We start from the raw sequence: 18,346 nt of genomic DNA on the forward strand, positions 1-18,346 counted from the left end.
TGATAGAGGATAGGGATGTTACAGGACTGCAGTTTGCAATCAGCTCTGTAGACTGTATGTAACTCTGCTATAAAGAAAAATAAAATAATTCTATAACCAATTAAAAATATAATTCCAATATAAGTAAAAACCAAACTTAAGGTAAGACATTAATATTTACATATATGCATATATATGTATGTATATACCTTGTCTGAGAGCAAGTCCTACAGAATAATAAAATTAATTGCCTGGTAGTTCTCTGGGTGAAAAGTTCTAACACCATGTGCACAATGTGCTTACCCTTTCCAGTCTGAAGAACTTGCCTTGCTTTGACGCTGCAAATTCAGTACTTGTAAATTGGACAGAAGAAAAAGTTCCACTTTCTTTTCAAATAGATAAATAAATATTAAAAACAAAAACCATTTCATAAAGGAAAGTAAAAGGCTAAAAATAAAGCCAAAGAAGGAAATAGCCCTTTTAGAAGGGATATAAGTGAAACAAAAGTACCCCACACTAGCCAGAATCATTCTGGAACGGGCCAAACACAAGCATAATATAGCCAATAAAACGTCCATCAAAATATTACATGGGTGTTTAGTATTGCCAGGTATTATTTCTGTGAACAATTTACAGTGAAGAAAGTAAAATAAACACAGCTGCTAACAAAATATATTTCCAAATATAGTTTTTAATTCCAATAAGTTTGCTAAAGGTATCAGTGGTCTCAGAAGTATCAGTGATCTCAAGAAGAGTATAAAGTTTAAAAACAAAGGGTTTAAATAGAAAACAAATTTAAGATTTGTGTCAATATACTATATACCTTCTGAATCTACCATTGACACAATGAATCACTGCCACACAAAGTGAAGTAATGAAATAAACAATACAGGTAGAATTGTTATTGAAACTCCTCAACTGTAAAGAAGTGGCCTGAAAAGTAATTGCTTGGGTTTAATTAGTTTATATTTTATCACAAGAACATAGATTAACTTCTAAAGAGAAAACTATTTCCTAATTTCTATAAACAATTTTCTATTCTTTTATATTTAAAAATATATATTTTGGCAAAAATACTTCAAAAAGAAAAGACCTTAAATTATTAATGGAAAAGTTTTTAGAGAACTAATGTTCCTGGAAACAAAATAGTAGGTTCACGTACATTACATCTCCTGGAACATACAGTATAATTAATCCCATTTTACAGTTGTTCCTTCTTATAACTAAATAATGACAATTTCCCTCCTTCTTCTGTAAAAACTGTCATTTTCACATGTACTTTCAACGCAAGTTACGAAGTAAATGTACTACAGTACTCCAGAAATCTTAGTCACATGGAGCAAATCAAAAGCTACCATAAACACCTTGAGAGAGAGTGCCAGAATGCCATTAACACTCTGTACCAGCAAGAGTAATTGCTATAACAATTTCCAATAAATGCCTATTTACCTGCCCTAACTGCAAGGGCGAACTGCTGGGAATGCATTTGCCATCATGGATTTAAAATATGAATGCTGAGTCCTACAAGCTCTCCTGACCACTGAGGCAGGGACTCTCTCATTCATAGACACTGAAGGATTTATTCTCAGCCTTCAAATCTTCACCTGAAAGCATTTTGAATACCCCAGACACCAGGTAAGCACTAATTCCCAGAAGCTGAAAAGCAGGGGCTATAATGAAACTGCTATTTTTCCCTACAGGCGAGAGAAAACAATAGGGAGAGCTAGTAATCTACTGCAATATAAATAAAGATCGTATCTTCTCTTTATCCAAACGTTGAAGAGAATGAAGCCAGAGCAGCTATTACTATATTACAAATTTTCAAATACAAAATACATTTCCTAATCAAAGGATTATATACTACAGACAGGTATCTCTCAGTAGGACAGTTGCAACACTCATGAAAACAGTAATGAGAGGCAGTTATACGATGCATTTATGATAGTTTATTTAACTCCTTGAACATCAAATACCTAGTATGTGCCAAGTATTGTCATATGCACACAGCAGCTACAAAAAAGGAAAAGTCAATGCTCTTATGAAATTATCATTCTAATGAGAGAGAAAATAAAAAATAAATAATATATCAGTGCTAGGAAGAAAAACAGGAGGACCGTTCATCCCTATTTGCCCTGAGCAGTACCCTTTTCACAGCTGTTGCCTTGGTGGAAATACTAAAAACACACTCTTTTACTCTCAAAGTATTCTGGTGTAGAAGATATAATAACCTTAAAGATAATGGGATAGAGATTGAGATATTGACTGAAAGGGGGAGCTATTTTTAAATACTTTGGTGAGAAAAGATCTCTCATTATAATGATAAATTTGAGGAGTGACTTGGAGAGAAGTGAGGGAGCAGGCAAATCCATATCTGTAGGAAGAGCTTTTCAGGCAGTGTATTTGTGGCAGTATGTAGCTGACCCCTGAACAACGCAGAAGCTAGGGGTGACCATCCTCCTGCAGTTGAAATCCGCATATAGATTATAGTCGGCCCTCCATATCAGTTCCTCCATATAAATGGTTCCTCCATATCTGCAGTTCCTCCGAATCTGCAGTTCAGCATCCACGGGTTCAACCAACCACAGATCATGTACTGTAGTATTTACTATTGAAAAAAATCCATGTATAAGTGGACCTGCACAGCTCAAACCCACGTTGTTCAAGGGTCGAGTGTACTGTGTACGTGTGACAGAGTATGTTTGTGTGTGTGTGTGTGTGTGTGTGTGTCTGTAGAAGAAAATCTACAAACCTTCAGTGAGAAAGGATGAAAATCCAGTTTCAATAGAGTAGTCTATAAAGTAGAAAACTTTTCATCCTCTTTCTTGCCTAAAAATGGTTCCCAGGAAATGGCTTTAGTCATAATTAATTTTAGTCTGGTAGATTCCAGGATTAAAACCATTTCCCTAAAGAGAATGCCTTCTCTATGAATGTAAAATAGCCCTATCTGGCTTTTAATGTCATTGGCCCTTAATATCAGTTTATATTTATATATCATAAATATATATTTCCCCAGAAGCTTGGTGATTCTGGGGTGCAGATATGGTATGAATGGAACTTGGCAGTTCCCCAATATTAAGAGTAATAATAATAACACACCACCAATAAAAATAAACAAGGGACATTTTAAGTGTTTACTGTGTGCCAAGGACTGTTGTAAGCATTTTATCTGAGGTTACTCAAGTATCTGACCATTTATCAGACTGCCCAATTAAGGGGGTCCTTGAATCTCCTTGAGCATTTGTACCATCTACCAAAGAAAAAATAGATCCTTACCTCTCAACATACACAAAAATTAACTCAAAGTGGACCACTGGCCTAAATGTAAGGGATGAAACTATAAAATTTGTAGAAGAAAAGAGAAAATTTTTGTGACCTTGGGTAAGGCAAAGACTTCGCCAAAAACATGATACATAAAAGAAAAAAAACTGATAACCTGGACTTTATAACTTTTGTTCTTCAGAACACACCATTAAAAGAATGAAAAAAATAAGCCACAGACTGGGAGAAAATATTTACTAATCATATATCTGATAAAGAACTTATATTTAGAATATTTTTAAAAACAAAAAAAACTTACAACTCAGTAAGAAGACAAACTACCCAGTTCGAAAATGGGCAAAATATCTGTACAAGCATTTTATAAGAAAAAGTTACATGAATAGCTCATCTGCACTTGGAAAGATGCTCAACATTATTAGTCAGTATTAAAATGCAAATTAAAAATACATTGAGATATCACTACACATCTATATATTCCAAAAAGACTAACAATATCAAGCCTTGGGGATGATATGGAAAATCTTCATACGTTGCTGGTGGTAATGTAAAATGGTACAGTAACTTTAGAAAACAGGCTGACAGTTTCTTAAAAAGTTAAACATATACTTAGGATACAACCCAGCATGTATCCATATACTCATAGCAACATTGCTCATAATAGCCAAAAACTTGAAACAATCCAAATGTTCATCAAATGGTGAATGGAAGGGGAAAAAAATTTCCACACACGATGAATATTATTCATAAATAAAAAGGAATGAACTACTAATATGTAGAACAACATGGATAAACCTCAAAAACATTATTCCAAGTAAAAGAAGCCAGGCACAAAGGACTAAATGTTATCAGAATCCATTTATATAAAATTTCTAGAAAAGAAAAATACACAAAGATAGAAAATAGATCAGTGGTTGTGGGGCCTGGAAATGGGCATAGAGATTGAGTACAAGTAGGCGTCAGAACTTTTGGGGTGATGGAAACATGCTAAATTGGATTGTGATGACGGCTCATAACTATATACATTTTCTAGAAATCACTTAACTACAGTTACAATGGGTAAATTTTCTGATATGTAAGTTATACCTCACTAAAGCTTTTAAAGTAAGGAAAGGAAAGATGACACTACCTTTCCTATAAGAACAGTATTTCAGGGTCATCACATTGCTGATAAGGAAAATATCTTTTACAGAAGAATTCCAGCTAACACATATAGAAAAAATTAACAGTGTTAGAAAAATCACATTTGGTAACCCCTAATGAAAAGACGGGTGTCAAGGAATGCTGAAGCTGTTCGATGAAAGGCAGTAGAGGAGGTTTATCATGGAGGAATCAGGCTGATGCTGTCTGGAGCCAAAAGATAAATCTTAATATCACTAAACTTAAGACAATCAGACACTATATGCCACTTGATATGATGCAATAATAAGTTCAGAGCACCAATTATGAAGGATTCTTGCCAAAAAAATAAAATAAGCCTGAATCGAACCAAACCTTTAGGTCTAATTATCAGTTTACATAATATAAGTGATGAATAAGCTAAACAACACTTTAAGGAAGCAGCAGCCAAATCCAAACTGTTAGGACATTCTAAAGGACCTGATTTTTCTAAAAAATTCACAGCATTAGGAAAACAAAAAGTGAGGGACACTACTACAGAAAAAAATAAACTTAAAAGCTAAACAGCCATGTACATATGTGAACCACACCTTGATGGGATCCTGATTTTTAACAAACCAACTGTATAAAGACATTTTGGTGGCAACTGGAGAAACCTGCATAATGACTAAGTATTCGATGTTATTAAGGAATTATTATTAATTTTGTTAGGTATGATACCAATATAGTGGTTATATCTTTTTCAAAAAAGCCTTTATCAATTAGAGGTCATACCAGAATATTTGCAGTGAAATAATGTATGTATAGAATTTGCTTTTAAATATTTCAACATTTTTTTAAGTGGCAGGGTAAACATATAATACAATGGGCAAAATGTCAAAAACTGTTGAAGCTGACAGGTATATGAGACTTCATCATTCCATCTTTTCCACTTTTAGTATAGTTTTAATTTTTCATATTAATAAGGTTAGGGGATAACAAAAAACTGCAAAGCTGAGGGGAAAATAAAAGTAAAAGAAAAGGGGCCCAAAGCTTACAAGAGAGATCAGGGATAAAGACTGCTGTGGAAGTCATCAGAAGATAGGTAAAACATGAAGCCAAGTCTTTGGAGAATATCATATAAGGAGAGAGTAGAAACTAAGTAAAAAGAGATCAGAGAAGTGAAGCCAGAGGAATTTGAGAAAGATACCAAAAAGTGGAATGTCAGTGATGAAGGAGGAAACCTAAGAGAAAAACTGAATCAGGGAAATCAAGACAAGAAAGATTCCAAATAATAATAACCACCAAGTACTCTTAGAGACCCTAAATTTCAAATAAAATAGGAAAAATTATGTTTTTTAACAAAAGAATTTCAGAATGATAAGGGAAATAATTATCTTCATATTTTCTAAGAAACACAATTTCCCAGATACTGAACAAGATGTTCAAGAAAATTAAAAGTGATTACGCACTGGCACCAAGTTGCCACCTCACTAGTCTGCCATAGTGGAAGACAGAATACCAAGTGCAAGAACAGCTATAAAAAATAAATACGATATTGACATTAGCCATAAAGAATTCTTTAAACTATTAACTCCCTGAAGGTAAAACAATGAGCCAGCCTTATTTCTACCCATATGCCCAGATTCTAGCATGGTTCCAGGCTGCACGTTTCTATATTGCTAGAGTCCCAACGGGGTGCAAAAGGTATGGAAGGGACAGTTGACATTGACGATGCTCAATATTGTTGGCGTTTTGAGCCACAATTATATATTAGACCAATATGGTAATCCCTAGTCCCTTTCTGATTACAAGGATAAATAACAGAGCTTTTCATTTCATACTCAGAGCTCGAATAACATATTCCCAAACGTATACCTTTGCATTGCTGCTCTCACAAAAAATTGGATCTCTTTATAGTTGATCCCTAGTACTTTGAAGAATTTACTGTTAACCACAGCCTTGAATACGTCACTTTCAAATAATTTATTAACATATTGCATATAATACAAAATGCAAAAGCATATATATTTTAAGCTACTATTACTTCCATCTTCTATTATTTACTCTCTTGATTTGCAACACAGTGAGGTTAAAGACATATTTTTGTTTGCAGGGCCAAATCCCACCTAACATGAATCTCAGTTCTTACATCATTAACAGCCCATATCATTTTAATCAATAAATAGTTCAGGTAAGTCTTTTTGTTATTCACAGATCAAACACAGAAAAAGGAAAAATTCCCCACCTCTCTGCAGCACACGTATTTTTTATTATTTCCAGGTATATTCCAAAATTCTAAAAAGTGTAAAAAAATTCTCACCTCAAGATTTTTGAAGTTCTTGTTAGACCCTTTTTGACTTTTATCTAACTCAGGATTAAAGAGCATGATTCTAAAATCTCTTAGAATCAGAAATTAGAAGTTAAAAACTTACATTCAAGCTGTGCAACCACATCTCCAGGGTCTACTGCTTCAGGGAACACCTATAGTGAGAGAAGGCAGAGGGAAGCAGGATAGAGAAGAGAACGTAAAAGGAAGACATATATGAAATAGTTTTTGTGTTTTCCTTCTCATTCCCAAAATATTCCTTTCCCAACTAAAGAAACTTCTGACATTATTGAGAACTGTCACTTCCTCTCTGCTTCCCATGATCACTATACAAGATTTTACCAACAAACAAAAATTACAGCTGGCTCTGCCTCCCTCTCCAATTTGATCTGCTAGCAGTCCTCCCTCTGTTACCATGGTCATACTTGCCTTCTTGGTGTTCCTCCAGCTCATCAAGCTTATTCCCAACAAGACACCTTTACATTTTCTGTTCCTCTGCTTAGAATGCTTTTACCCTAGACCTTTAAATAACTGATACTGTCTCATAATTCAGGCTCAGTTTCAATGTTATTGTCTTCTCTGACCACCCTTTAAAATAAACAATCCCCCTAATCCTTCTGTCCCCTTACCCTCCCTTTATTCTCTTCATGATATTTACTTGATTATTGTCTGTTTCACCTATTACAATGCAAGCTCCAAGAGGGGAGCATGTTTGTTTTGTTTACCCAATGCCTAGAACAGTGCATGGAACAGAGCAGGTACTCAGTAATTATCTGTGGAGAAGAGGAAGGAGAAAAAGGAAGGAAGGAGGAAAGGAAGAAAGGAGGGAAGGAAGGAAGGAAAGAGGGAAGTAGACAAGGAGAGAAGGAAAGAAAAAAGTGAGAAATACAATTGGTAATAATTACCCAAAAGCATCAGATTCAGGGGGAAAAAAGAAAAGAGACTTATAGAAAGAAGCACCACATGACAGCCATAAGCAAAATATGACCTATTCTTACCTATTAATATCTCCCCCCTTCTCTTTTATGAAAATGATTACTTAGAATTCAAGGTGCTATATTTTACATAAAGACCACTAAGACAATTTTAGAAGTAAACTGATCCATCATGAAAAAGAGGCAACTGATTCAATGTATAATATAATGCATATTTATTTTCAAGCTTCCAGATTTAAGTTGCAAATCTCCTTTTGAATTAAATCAAAGTCCATAGTCAACAATAGTAATATGTGTTATTCAAAATTTGGAAGCACTTTGATTTTTTATTTGTTAACATTTGATCGGATATTTGAACTAACCTTTTCAAACACCATTCTGGCATTGAAGACCAGTGGAAAATTGGCTGGGACACATTGTGTCTTTTTGTATTGGCCAAACACACAGATGCTAAGATAGATGTCCTCCTTGTCTTTCAGCACCACTCCTGGGCAAGTTACCTGAAAGAAATTAGACAGATGAATGTGACTGCTTCATGAATTCCCTGAACTACTGTACTAAAATAAACTTACCAAACATTACATAAAAACACTAGTCTGCTAAGCTAATAAAAATATGCACACGTTAAAAAAAAAAAGAGAGATTCTAGTGTTTACAGAGTTAAATGAAATGCCTTTATAACTTCCACCCCTCTGAGAAATCTATGATTTTCCACTTGGTTATTTGTGCCACATTGGAAGCTCTATGTACTGGCTCTTGGGACAGACACTAATAGTTTTAAACAGTAAGCCTCAGGCTCCCACTTTATGTAGAATGCTGACATAAACTTTTCAGCATCATTTAATCACGAAGGATTAAGACTCAGCAGAAATAAAGCACTATACTGGAGGACAAAAAAAATACCAAAAAAAGCACAAATCTGACCTGTATCACCCTAAGTCGCAGCCCATACACACCCTCATCAAAAGAAATATGACAAACTTTCAAAGCAAGTGAACTGTAAGTTTCTAGCCCAATGAAATATTTTTTAAATATAAAACTGCACTTAACTATTCTCAGGACTGACACAAAGTATAGGCATAAGATGTAGGGTTTCTAAAAAATACATAGCACAGTCTCTCCAGTTCCTGCCATATTTCATTGTCAGTGATCAACCATACCCTTAGTAGGCTATTGAAGATTCTCCAAGATTTGAATCCAACTTATCACATAGCAATATTACTTGACACCTCCTAAAAATACAATCAAAGTATATTTGCTATTGTTTTCTGAACACACACATTACTTTCTTGCCTGGCATTCTTCCATTATCCAGAGTACTACTCATTTCTACTCCATGCCATCTCCTCCTCATCTACTCTACCTCCCAAGGCTTACATTAACTGCCATCCCATATACAAAACTTCTCTTGTTCACCAACTATCACTATTCAATTCAATCTAATTCAAACATTTATTGTGAATTTATTATATTCAAGTAAATAGTTTTAAATTCTCACAGCATTTTGTAGTTCTCTTAAGGCCCTAATTATTGTCTCTATACATTTTAATGAAGTGGGTACACCTCACCTCTTTTATTTGATTATAAATTCCCTGAGAACAGAAATTCTAATTTTCTCATCAATGTATCCAAAAACACAGACTTTCCATATTAAGAAGCAGCTTAGAAATTATCTAGTACAGCTTCAAATTTTTTATATAGGGAAACAATAGAGCCCCAATAAAGTGAAGGTGATTTACTTACTTAGAGTCACACAATAAATGAGTCAATACAATACATTCAAAGTGCTTAGAACAGTGCCTGACAGTGCATTAAATAAATACTAGTGGGCTTCCCTGGTGGTGCACAGGTTAAGAATCCACCTGCCAATGAAGGGGATATGGGTTCGGGCCCTGGTCCGGGAAGATCCTACATGCCACAGAGCAACTAAGCCCGTGCACCACAACTACTGAAGCCTGCACGCCTAGAGCCCATGCTCTGCAACAAGAGAAACCACTGCAATGAGAAGCCCGTGCACCGCAAAGAGGAGTAACCCCCACTCGCCACAACTAGAGAAAGCCCATGCACAGCAACAAAGACCCAACGTAGCCAAAAATAAATAAATAAATAAATAAAAATGTATTAAAAAAATAAAATAAAAAAATAAATACTAGCTATAGTTATTATCAGAATGAAAACCACTATCATCTACCATCTTAATATAGACTATTGCACTGAATAAATGACTAAGACTTCATGTCCCTCTGTATACAGCAGTTAAGATTATTTTCTATGCTAGCTATTTTGACTCCATCTACCCCTTATTCTATTTTCTACTTTTGTCCTAATAATTCACTATTGATTATTAAAAATCAAGGCCCTCAGAAATCTCATTCTGTCCATCAGCTTCATTTTCTACTCTGCCTCATTTAAACCAAACCTGTTAGAGTCCCTCTAAGTCTGTGTTATGTCTACAGATGTGGCTGGTCCAAATTGAGTTGGACAGTTAGTGTAAAATACAAGATTTTGAAGATTTTTGAAGACTTGTTCAAAAATATTTTAAAGAATTTTTACAAAAAAAAGTGTAAAAATCTCATTAACAACTTTTACATTAATTACATGTTGAAAGGACAATACTTATACTGACTTAAATAAAATTACTGTTAAAATTAATTTTATCACTTCTTTTAATTATTTAATGTAGCTAGGGGAAATTTTTAAATTATATCCTTGGCTCAAATTATACTTCTATCGGACAGCACAGCTCTAACTGTCCTCACTGGAAAATACTGAGTCTCTTTCCAATTTGTAGTATATTTAAGAAGACATGACATTTTTCCTTATCCACATTTCTATAAATTCTGCCTTTCCTTAAAGGAATACCATGGAAAGTTCCAAAAAGAAGGCATTAAAAGAAGGGTTAAAGAAAATTTGACGGAACAAATATAAAATAAATAGCAAACTGGTTGGCTTAAACAAATCATATGGATAATTACATGAATGTAAATGTCTTAAGTAATGTAACTAGAAGGCAGAAATTATTAGACTGGATAAAAAAGCAAAACACAATATACTAGTCTGCAAAAATACAATTTTAAAGATTAAGACATACATAGAAAAAGTATTTTCATAATAGCAAATATCTCCAAAATCAGCCCCTCCACAGAGAAGCTGAATAGACATTTTTCCAAAGAAGATATATAGATGGACAACAGGCACATGAAAAGATGTTCAACATCACTAATTGTCAGAGAAATGCAAATCAAGACGACAATGAGATACCACCTCACACTCCACAGAATGGTTATTACCAAAAAGACAAGAAACAACAAGTGTTGGTGAAGATGTGGAAAAAAGGGAACTCTCACACACTGTTGGTGGGAATGTCAACTGGTGCAGCCATTATGGAAAACAGTATATTGGAGGTTCCTCACAGAACTAAAACAGAACCACTTATAGGATCCAGCAATTCCACTCCTGGGTATTTATCTGAAAAAAAAAAGAAAATACTAATTTGAAAAGATATATGGGGACTTCCCTGGTGGCACAGTGGTTAAGAATCCTCCTGCCAATGCAGGAGACACGGGTTCGAGCCCTGGTCCAGGAAGAGTCCACATGCCATGGAGCAACTAAGCCCATGAGCCACAACTACTGAGCCTGTGCTCTGGAACCTGCGAGCCACAACTACTGAGCCCATGTGCCACAATTACTGAAGCCTGCGCACCTAGACCCATGCTCCACAACAAGAAAAGCCACCGCAATGAGAAGCCTGTGCACCACAACGAAGAGTAGCCCCCCCCATCACAACTAGAGAAAGCCCATGCACAACAACGAAGACCCAACGCAGCCACAAATAAATAAATATAAATAAATAAATAAATTTTTTTTAAGATAAATATTTTTAAAAAAGAAAAGATATAGGTACCATGTTCATTGCAGCACTATTTATAATAGCAAGATATGAAAGCAACCTAAATATCCATCAATAGATGAATGCATAAAGAAGGTGTGATACACACAAACACATCCCCCCGCCCCCCCCCCACACACAGGGATATTACTCAGCCATAAAAAAGAATACAATATTGCCATTTGCAAGAACATGGATGGACCTAGAGGATATTATGCTAAGTGAAATAAGCCAGATACAGAAGGAAAAATATCATAAAAAAAACAAAACAAATGAACAAAACAGAGACACATAGATACAGAACTGAACTGGTGGTTGCCAGAGGGGAGGCGGGAGCGGGGGAACAGACAAAGTGGGTGAAGGGGATTAAGAGGTACAAACTTCCAGCTATTAAGTAAATAAGTAATGGAATTAATGTGCAGCATAGGGAATATAGTCAATTATATTATAATAACTCCATATGGTGACAGATGGTAACTAGACTTATCCTGGTGATCATTTCATAATGTATAAAAATATTGAATCACTATGTTATACACCAGAAACTAATATTGTATGTCAATTATAATAAAAAAATTATTGTAACAAATGGTGAATATTTACTATGAGCCCTAAATTAGACACTATTGTTGTATAAACGCTAAATTTATTGTGTGGGGGAATTGTATTATAATTTATATAGGAGAATGTCCTTGTTCTTAGGAGATTTACCCTAAAATATTTAGTGGTAAAGTGTCTGAATGTAAGCAACTTCAAATGTTTCATCAATATATTTTTATGTCTATATCTCTACTTGTATCATAGAGAGAGATAAATAAATCAGATGTGAAACAAACAAAAAATCAGCCCTCTGTAAAAGCTATGAGAACACCAACAAAAACTGTCAAAATCAACTTTTTAGAGGTCTAGAAAGTAACGAGAAGTTTGCAACAATCTGAGGAGCATTTATTCAAGAAAAATAGCTGAATTTTGGTAAAAACAGTGATATTGTGGTGTTTTAACATACTTTATTCCCAATCTCCTCTACTCACGTCTGCTATAGCCTTGACAACCAAGACCCTTACAATCATGGTAGCCATGAAAACTAGCAGCCCTACAGCCACTGTAGGAAATCAGGTATAAAGCTACCCAAGAGCCCTACGCCTAAGGAATTGTCAACCCCCATTCATAGGGCTTCTCTTTATTTGACTTGAACCAGAGCTTAGTCACAACAAACATCCTTTACCTCCAAGGCATTTGTCAAAAAAAAAAAAAAAGCAGCTATTGTTTAACATCATGGATGCCTGAGGCAGTGCCAGTTGGAGCAAACAATAAGTGACCAAAACACTTAAAAGGCAAAGCTGGAGAAGTGTGTGTGTGTGTGTGTGTGTGTGTGTTGGGGGGCTGTCTTTGACAAGCTATGATACATTCTTGGCAATTTAGAAGGTCATGCACATGTGCAGGGCTATGAGCATACCTAGAAATTACTTAAGGAAGCCCTAATCTCTCACCTCTGGTTGACCTTGAGGCTTTGAAAATGTTGGAAGTGAAGACTAAGACAGAGTTGTACATTACCTGCAGGGCATAGAAAGCATGTCCCAACATACACAGCAATAGAGATACGCAGCAAAGACTGGGGGACTCACTGGTTCAAAGCATTTAAGGAAATATAAGTCCTGTCATTACAGGGCCATAAAGCTAACTGAGCAGAGACTTCAGTGGCCACACACAACAAAGAACACAGACTTTACAGAATATAGACATTGCCTCAGGAAAGTAAATAAACAAACAAAAAGCAACAACAACAGCAAGAAAACAATAAACTCTGGGAAATAGAGTAAGTCTGATTTACACAGTTTCATATTATATTATTTCAAATGTCCAGTTTTCAACAAAAATTATGACATGTAAAGAAACAAGAGTATGACGTATACATGGAGGAAAAGGCAGTCAGCAGAAAATGTCCTTCAGGAAGCCCAGAAGTTGGGCTTACTAAACAAGAGCTTTAAATCATCTATTATAAATATGTACAAAGGACTACAGGAAAACTTATCTAAAGATCTAAAGAAAAGTATGGCGAGGTGGCAAAGACGTCTCATCAAATAAGGAATATCAATAGATAGACATTATTTTAAAAAATAGAGATTTTAGAGTTGAAAAGTACAAAACAAATGAAAATTTCACTAGAGAAACTCAAGAGCAGATATAAGGTAGCAGAAGAAAGAATAAGTGAACCTGAAAATTTGTCAATTGAGATTATCCAGTCTGAGGTACAGAAAGAAAAAAGAAAAATGAATAGTCTCAGAGACTTGTAGGAAACCATCAAGCACAGCAACATAGATATAATGGGAGCCCTAAAGTAGAGGAGAAACCACCAGAAAGAATGTTTGCAGAAATAATGGATGAAAACTTCTGAAATTTAAAGAAAAACAATCTATACATCCAACAAACTCCAATAACTCCAAATCACACACATTGTAAACAGACTGTTCAAAGACAAAGATGAAGAGAGAATCTTGAAAGCAGCAAAAGTAAAATGATTCAGTAGGTACCAGAAATCCTCAACAGGAATAACAGCCAATTTCTCATCAGAAATATGAAGCCAAAAGAAAGTGGAATGACTTATCCAAAGTACTTGAAGAAGACTTTCAATAGTTCAATATCCAGGCAATTCTCCTTCAAAAAGACGGAAAATTAAGACTTTCTCAAACAAAAACAGATAATCCATCACTAGCAGAACTTCCCTATAAGAATTATTAAAGAGAATCCTTCAGAGACCTTCAAGATGGCAGATGAGTAAGATATGGAGATCACCTTCCGCCCCACAAATACATCAGAAATACATCTACATGTGGAAGAACTCCTACAGAACACCTACAGAACGCTGGCAGAAGACCTCAGACTTCCCAAAACGCAAGAAACTCCCCCACGTACCTGGGTATGGCAAAAGAAAAAAGAAAAAACAGAGACAAAAGAATAAGGATGGGACCAGCACCTCTGGGAGGGAGCTGTGAAGGAGGAAAAGTTTCCACACAATAGGAAGCCCCTTCACTGGCAGAGATGGGGGTGGCAGCAGGGAAGCTTCAGAGCCACGGAGGAGAGCACAGCAACAGGGGTGCAAAGGGCAAAGCAGAGAGATTTCCGCACAGAGGATCAGTGCCAATCAGTACTCACCAGCCTGAGAGGCTTGTCTGCTCTCAGTGGGTGGGGGCTGAGAGCTGAGGCCTCAGCTTCGGAGGTCAGATCCCAGGGAGAGGACTGGGGATGGCCACGAGAACACAGCCTGAAGGGGACTAGTGTGCCACAGCTAGGTGGGAGGGAGTCCAGGAAAAAGTCTGGAACTGGATAAGAGGCAAGAGACCACTGTTTCGGGGTGCGTGAGGAGAGGGGATTCAGAGTACCGCCTAAGCGAGCTCCAGAGACAGGTGCGAGCCGTGGCTATCAGCGTGGACACCAGAGACAGGCATGAAATGCTAAGGCTACTGCTGCAGCCACCAAGAAGCCTGTGTGCAAGCACAGGTCACTATCCACACCTCCCCTCCTGGGAACCTGTGCAGCCTGCCACTGCCAGTCCCGTAACCCAGGGACAACTTCCCTGGGAGAACACACAGCGCACCTCAGGCTCTTGCAACGTCACCGTGGCCTCTGCCGCCACAGGCTGGCCCTGCATTCCATGCCCCTCCCTCCCCATGGCCTGAGTGAGCCAAAGCCCCCTAATCAGCTGCTACTTTAACCCCGTCCTGTCTGAGCGAAGAACAGACACCCTCAGGCGACCTACACGCAGAGGCAGGGCCAAATCCAAAGCTGAACCCCATGAGCTGTGCAAACAAGGAAGAGAAAGGGAAATTTCTCCCAGAGCCTCAGGAGGAGCAGATTAAATCTCCACAATCAACTTGATGTACCCTGCATCTCTGGAATACCTGAAGAGAAAACGAATCATCCCAAAGTTGAGGAGATGGACCTTGTGTGATTTTCTCTGTATAGCTTTGCTTTTACCATTTGTCAAAGGGTTCTGTCTGTCCATTTTTTAGTTTTTTAGTATACTTTTTTAGCTCTTGCTATCATTGGCGGATTTGTTTTTTGGTTTGCTTGCTCTTTCTTTTTTTTTTTATTATTTTTCAATATATTTTTTATTTTTAATAATTTTTAAATTTTTTAATAACTTTATTTAATTTCCCTACCTTCCTCTCTCTCTCTCTCTCTCTTTCTCTCTTTCTTTCTTTCTCCCTTTTCTTCTGACCCTTGTGGCTGACAGGGGTCTAGAGCTCTGGCCGGGTGTCAGGTCTGTGCCTCTGAGGTGGGAGAGCCAAGTTTAGGACATTGGTCCACCAGAGACCTCCCGGCTCCATGTAATATCAAACAGCGAGAGCTCTCCCACAGATCTCCATCTCAATGCTAAGACCCAGCTCCACTCAACGACCAGCAAGCTACAGTGCTGGACACCTGACACCAAACAACTAGCAAGACAGAAACACAACACCACCCATTAGAATATAGGCTGCCTAAAATCATAATAAGGTCACTGACACCCCAAAACATACCACCAGATGCTGTCCTGCCCACCAGAAAGACAAGATCCACCCTCACCCACCAGAACACAGGCACCAGTCACCTCCACCAGGAAGCCTACACAACCCACTGAACCAACCTTATGCACTGGGGGCAGACACCAAAAACAGTGGGAACTACGAACCTGCAGCTTGTGAAAAGGAGACCCCAACCACAGTAAGTTAAGCAAAATGAGAAAACAGAGAAACATACAGCAGGTGAAGGAGCAAGGTAAAAACCCACCAGACCAAACAAATGAAAAAGAAATAGGCAATCTACCTGAAAAAGAATTCAGAATAATGATAGTAAAGATGATCTAAAATCTTGGAAATAGAATGGAGAAACATACAAGAATCTTTTAACAAGGACCTAGAAGAACTAAAGAACAAACAAACAACGATGAACAACACAATAAATGAAGTTAAAAATTCTCTAGAAGGAATCAATGGCAGAATAACTGAGGCAGAAGAACAGATAAGTGACCTGGAAGATAAAATAGTGGAAATAACTACTGCAGAGCAGAATAAAGAAAAAAGAATGAAAAGAATTGAGGACAGTCTCAGAGACCTCTGGGACAACATGAAATGCACCAACATTCGAATTATAGGGGTCCCAGAAGAAGAAGAGAAACAGAAAGGGAGTGAGAAAATATTTGAAGAGATTATAGTTGAAAATTTCCCAAATATGGGAAAGGAAATAGTCAATCAAGTCCAGGAAGCACAGAGAGTCCCATACAGGATAAATCCAAGGAGAAACATGCCAAGACACATATTAATCAAACTGTCAAAAATTAAATACAAAGAAAAAATATTAAAAGCAGCAAGGGAAAAACAAGAAATAACATACAAGGGAATCCCCATGAGGTTAACAGCTGATCTTTCAGCAAAACTCTGCAAGCCAGAAGGGAATGGCAGGACATATTTAAAGTGATGAAAGGGAAAACCCTACAACAAAGATTACTCTATCCAGCAAGGATCTCATTCAGATTTGACGGAGAAATCAAAACCTTTACAGACAAACAAAAGCTAAGAGAATTCAGCACCAACAAACCAGCTTTACAACAAATGCTAAAGGAACTTCTCTAGGCAGGAAACACAAGAGAAGGAAAAGACCTACAATAACAAACCCAAAACAATTTAGTAAATGGTAATAGGAACAAACATATTGATAACTACCTTAAATGTAAGTGGATTAAATGCTCCAACCAAAAGACACAGACTGGCTGAATGGATACAAAAAAAAGACCCATACATATGCTGTCTACAAAAGACCCACTTCAGACCTAGGTACACATACAGACTGAAAATGAGGGGATGGAAAAAGATATTCCATGCAAATGGAAATCAAAAGAAACCTGGAGTAGCAATTCTTATATCAGACAAAATAGGCTTTAAAATAAAGACTATTACAAGAGACAAAGAAGGACACTACATAATGATCAAGGGATCAATCCAAGAAGAAGATATAACAATTGCAAATATTTATGCACCCAAAATAGGAGCACCGCAATACATAAGGCAAATGCTAATAGCCATAAAAGGGGAAATCAACAGTTATACAATCATAGTCGGCGGCTTTAACACCCCACTTTCCCCAATGGACAGATCAACCATCATGAAAATAAATAAGGAAACACAAGCTTTAAATGATACATTAAACAAGATGGAATTAATTGATATTTATAGGACATTCCATCCAAAAACAACAGAAAACACTTTCTTCTCAAGTGCTCGTGGAACATTTTCCAGGCTAGATCATATCTTGGGTCACAAATCAAGCCTCAGTAAATTTAAGAAAATTGAAATTGTATCAACTATCTTTTCCGACCACAACCCTATGAGACTAGATATCAATTACAGGAAAAAAATATGTAAAAAATACAAACACATGGAGGCTAAACAATACACTACTAAATAACCAAGAGATATCTGAAGATATCAAAGAGGAAATAAAAAAATACCTACAAACAAATGACAATGAAAACACGTTGACTCAAAACCTATGAGATGCAGCAAAAGCAGCTCTAAGAAGGAAGTTTATAGCAATGCACTCCTACCTCTAGAAACAAGAAACATCTTAAATAAACAACCTAACCTTACACCTAAAGCAATTAGAGAAAGGAGAACAAAATACCCAAAGTTAGCAGAAGAAATCATAAAGATCAGATCAGAAATAAATGGGAAAAAAATGAAGGAAATGATAGCAAAGATCAATAAAACTAAAAGCTGGTTCTTTGAGAAGGTAAACAAAGTTGATAATAACCATTAGCCAGACTCATCAAGAAAAAAAAGGGAGAAGACTCAAAACAATTGA

General features: G+C 36.5%; 1 protein-coding gene across 5 annotated transcripts in view; it reads right to left on the minus strand.

Moving 5' to 3' along the window:
* Positions 1–18,346, minus strand: part of SPATA6 (spermatogenesis associated 6) — a 144,365-nt gene that overhangs the window by 108,405 nt on the left and 17,614 nt on the right. For 4 of the 5 annotated variants that reach the window (XM_036827258.1, XM_036827238.1, XM_036827268.1 and 1 more), the window contains exons 2-3: positions 7,980–8,117; positions 6,789–6,837 (exon numbers count right to left, since the gene is read on the minus strand). In XM_036827258.1, coding sequence (XP_036683153.1) covers positions 6,789–6,837; positions 7,980–8,117 — 187 coding nt within the window. Of the gene's footprint in view, positions 1–6,788; positions 6,838–7,979; positions 8,118–18,346 lie in introns of those variants that run through there. The other variant, XM_036827277.1, reaches the window with a different exon arrangement.

Source organism: Balaenoptera musculus, chromosome 1 (assembly GCF_009873245.2).
Source record: "Balaenoptera musculus isolate JJ_BM4_2016_0621 chromosome 1, mBalMus1.pri.v3, whole genome shotgun sequence".
NCBI classification, from domain to species: Eukaryota; Metazoa; Chordata; class Mammalia; order Artiodactyla; family Balaenopteridae; genus Balaenoptera; species Balaenoptera musculus.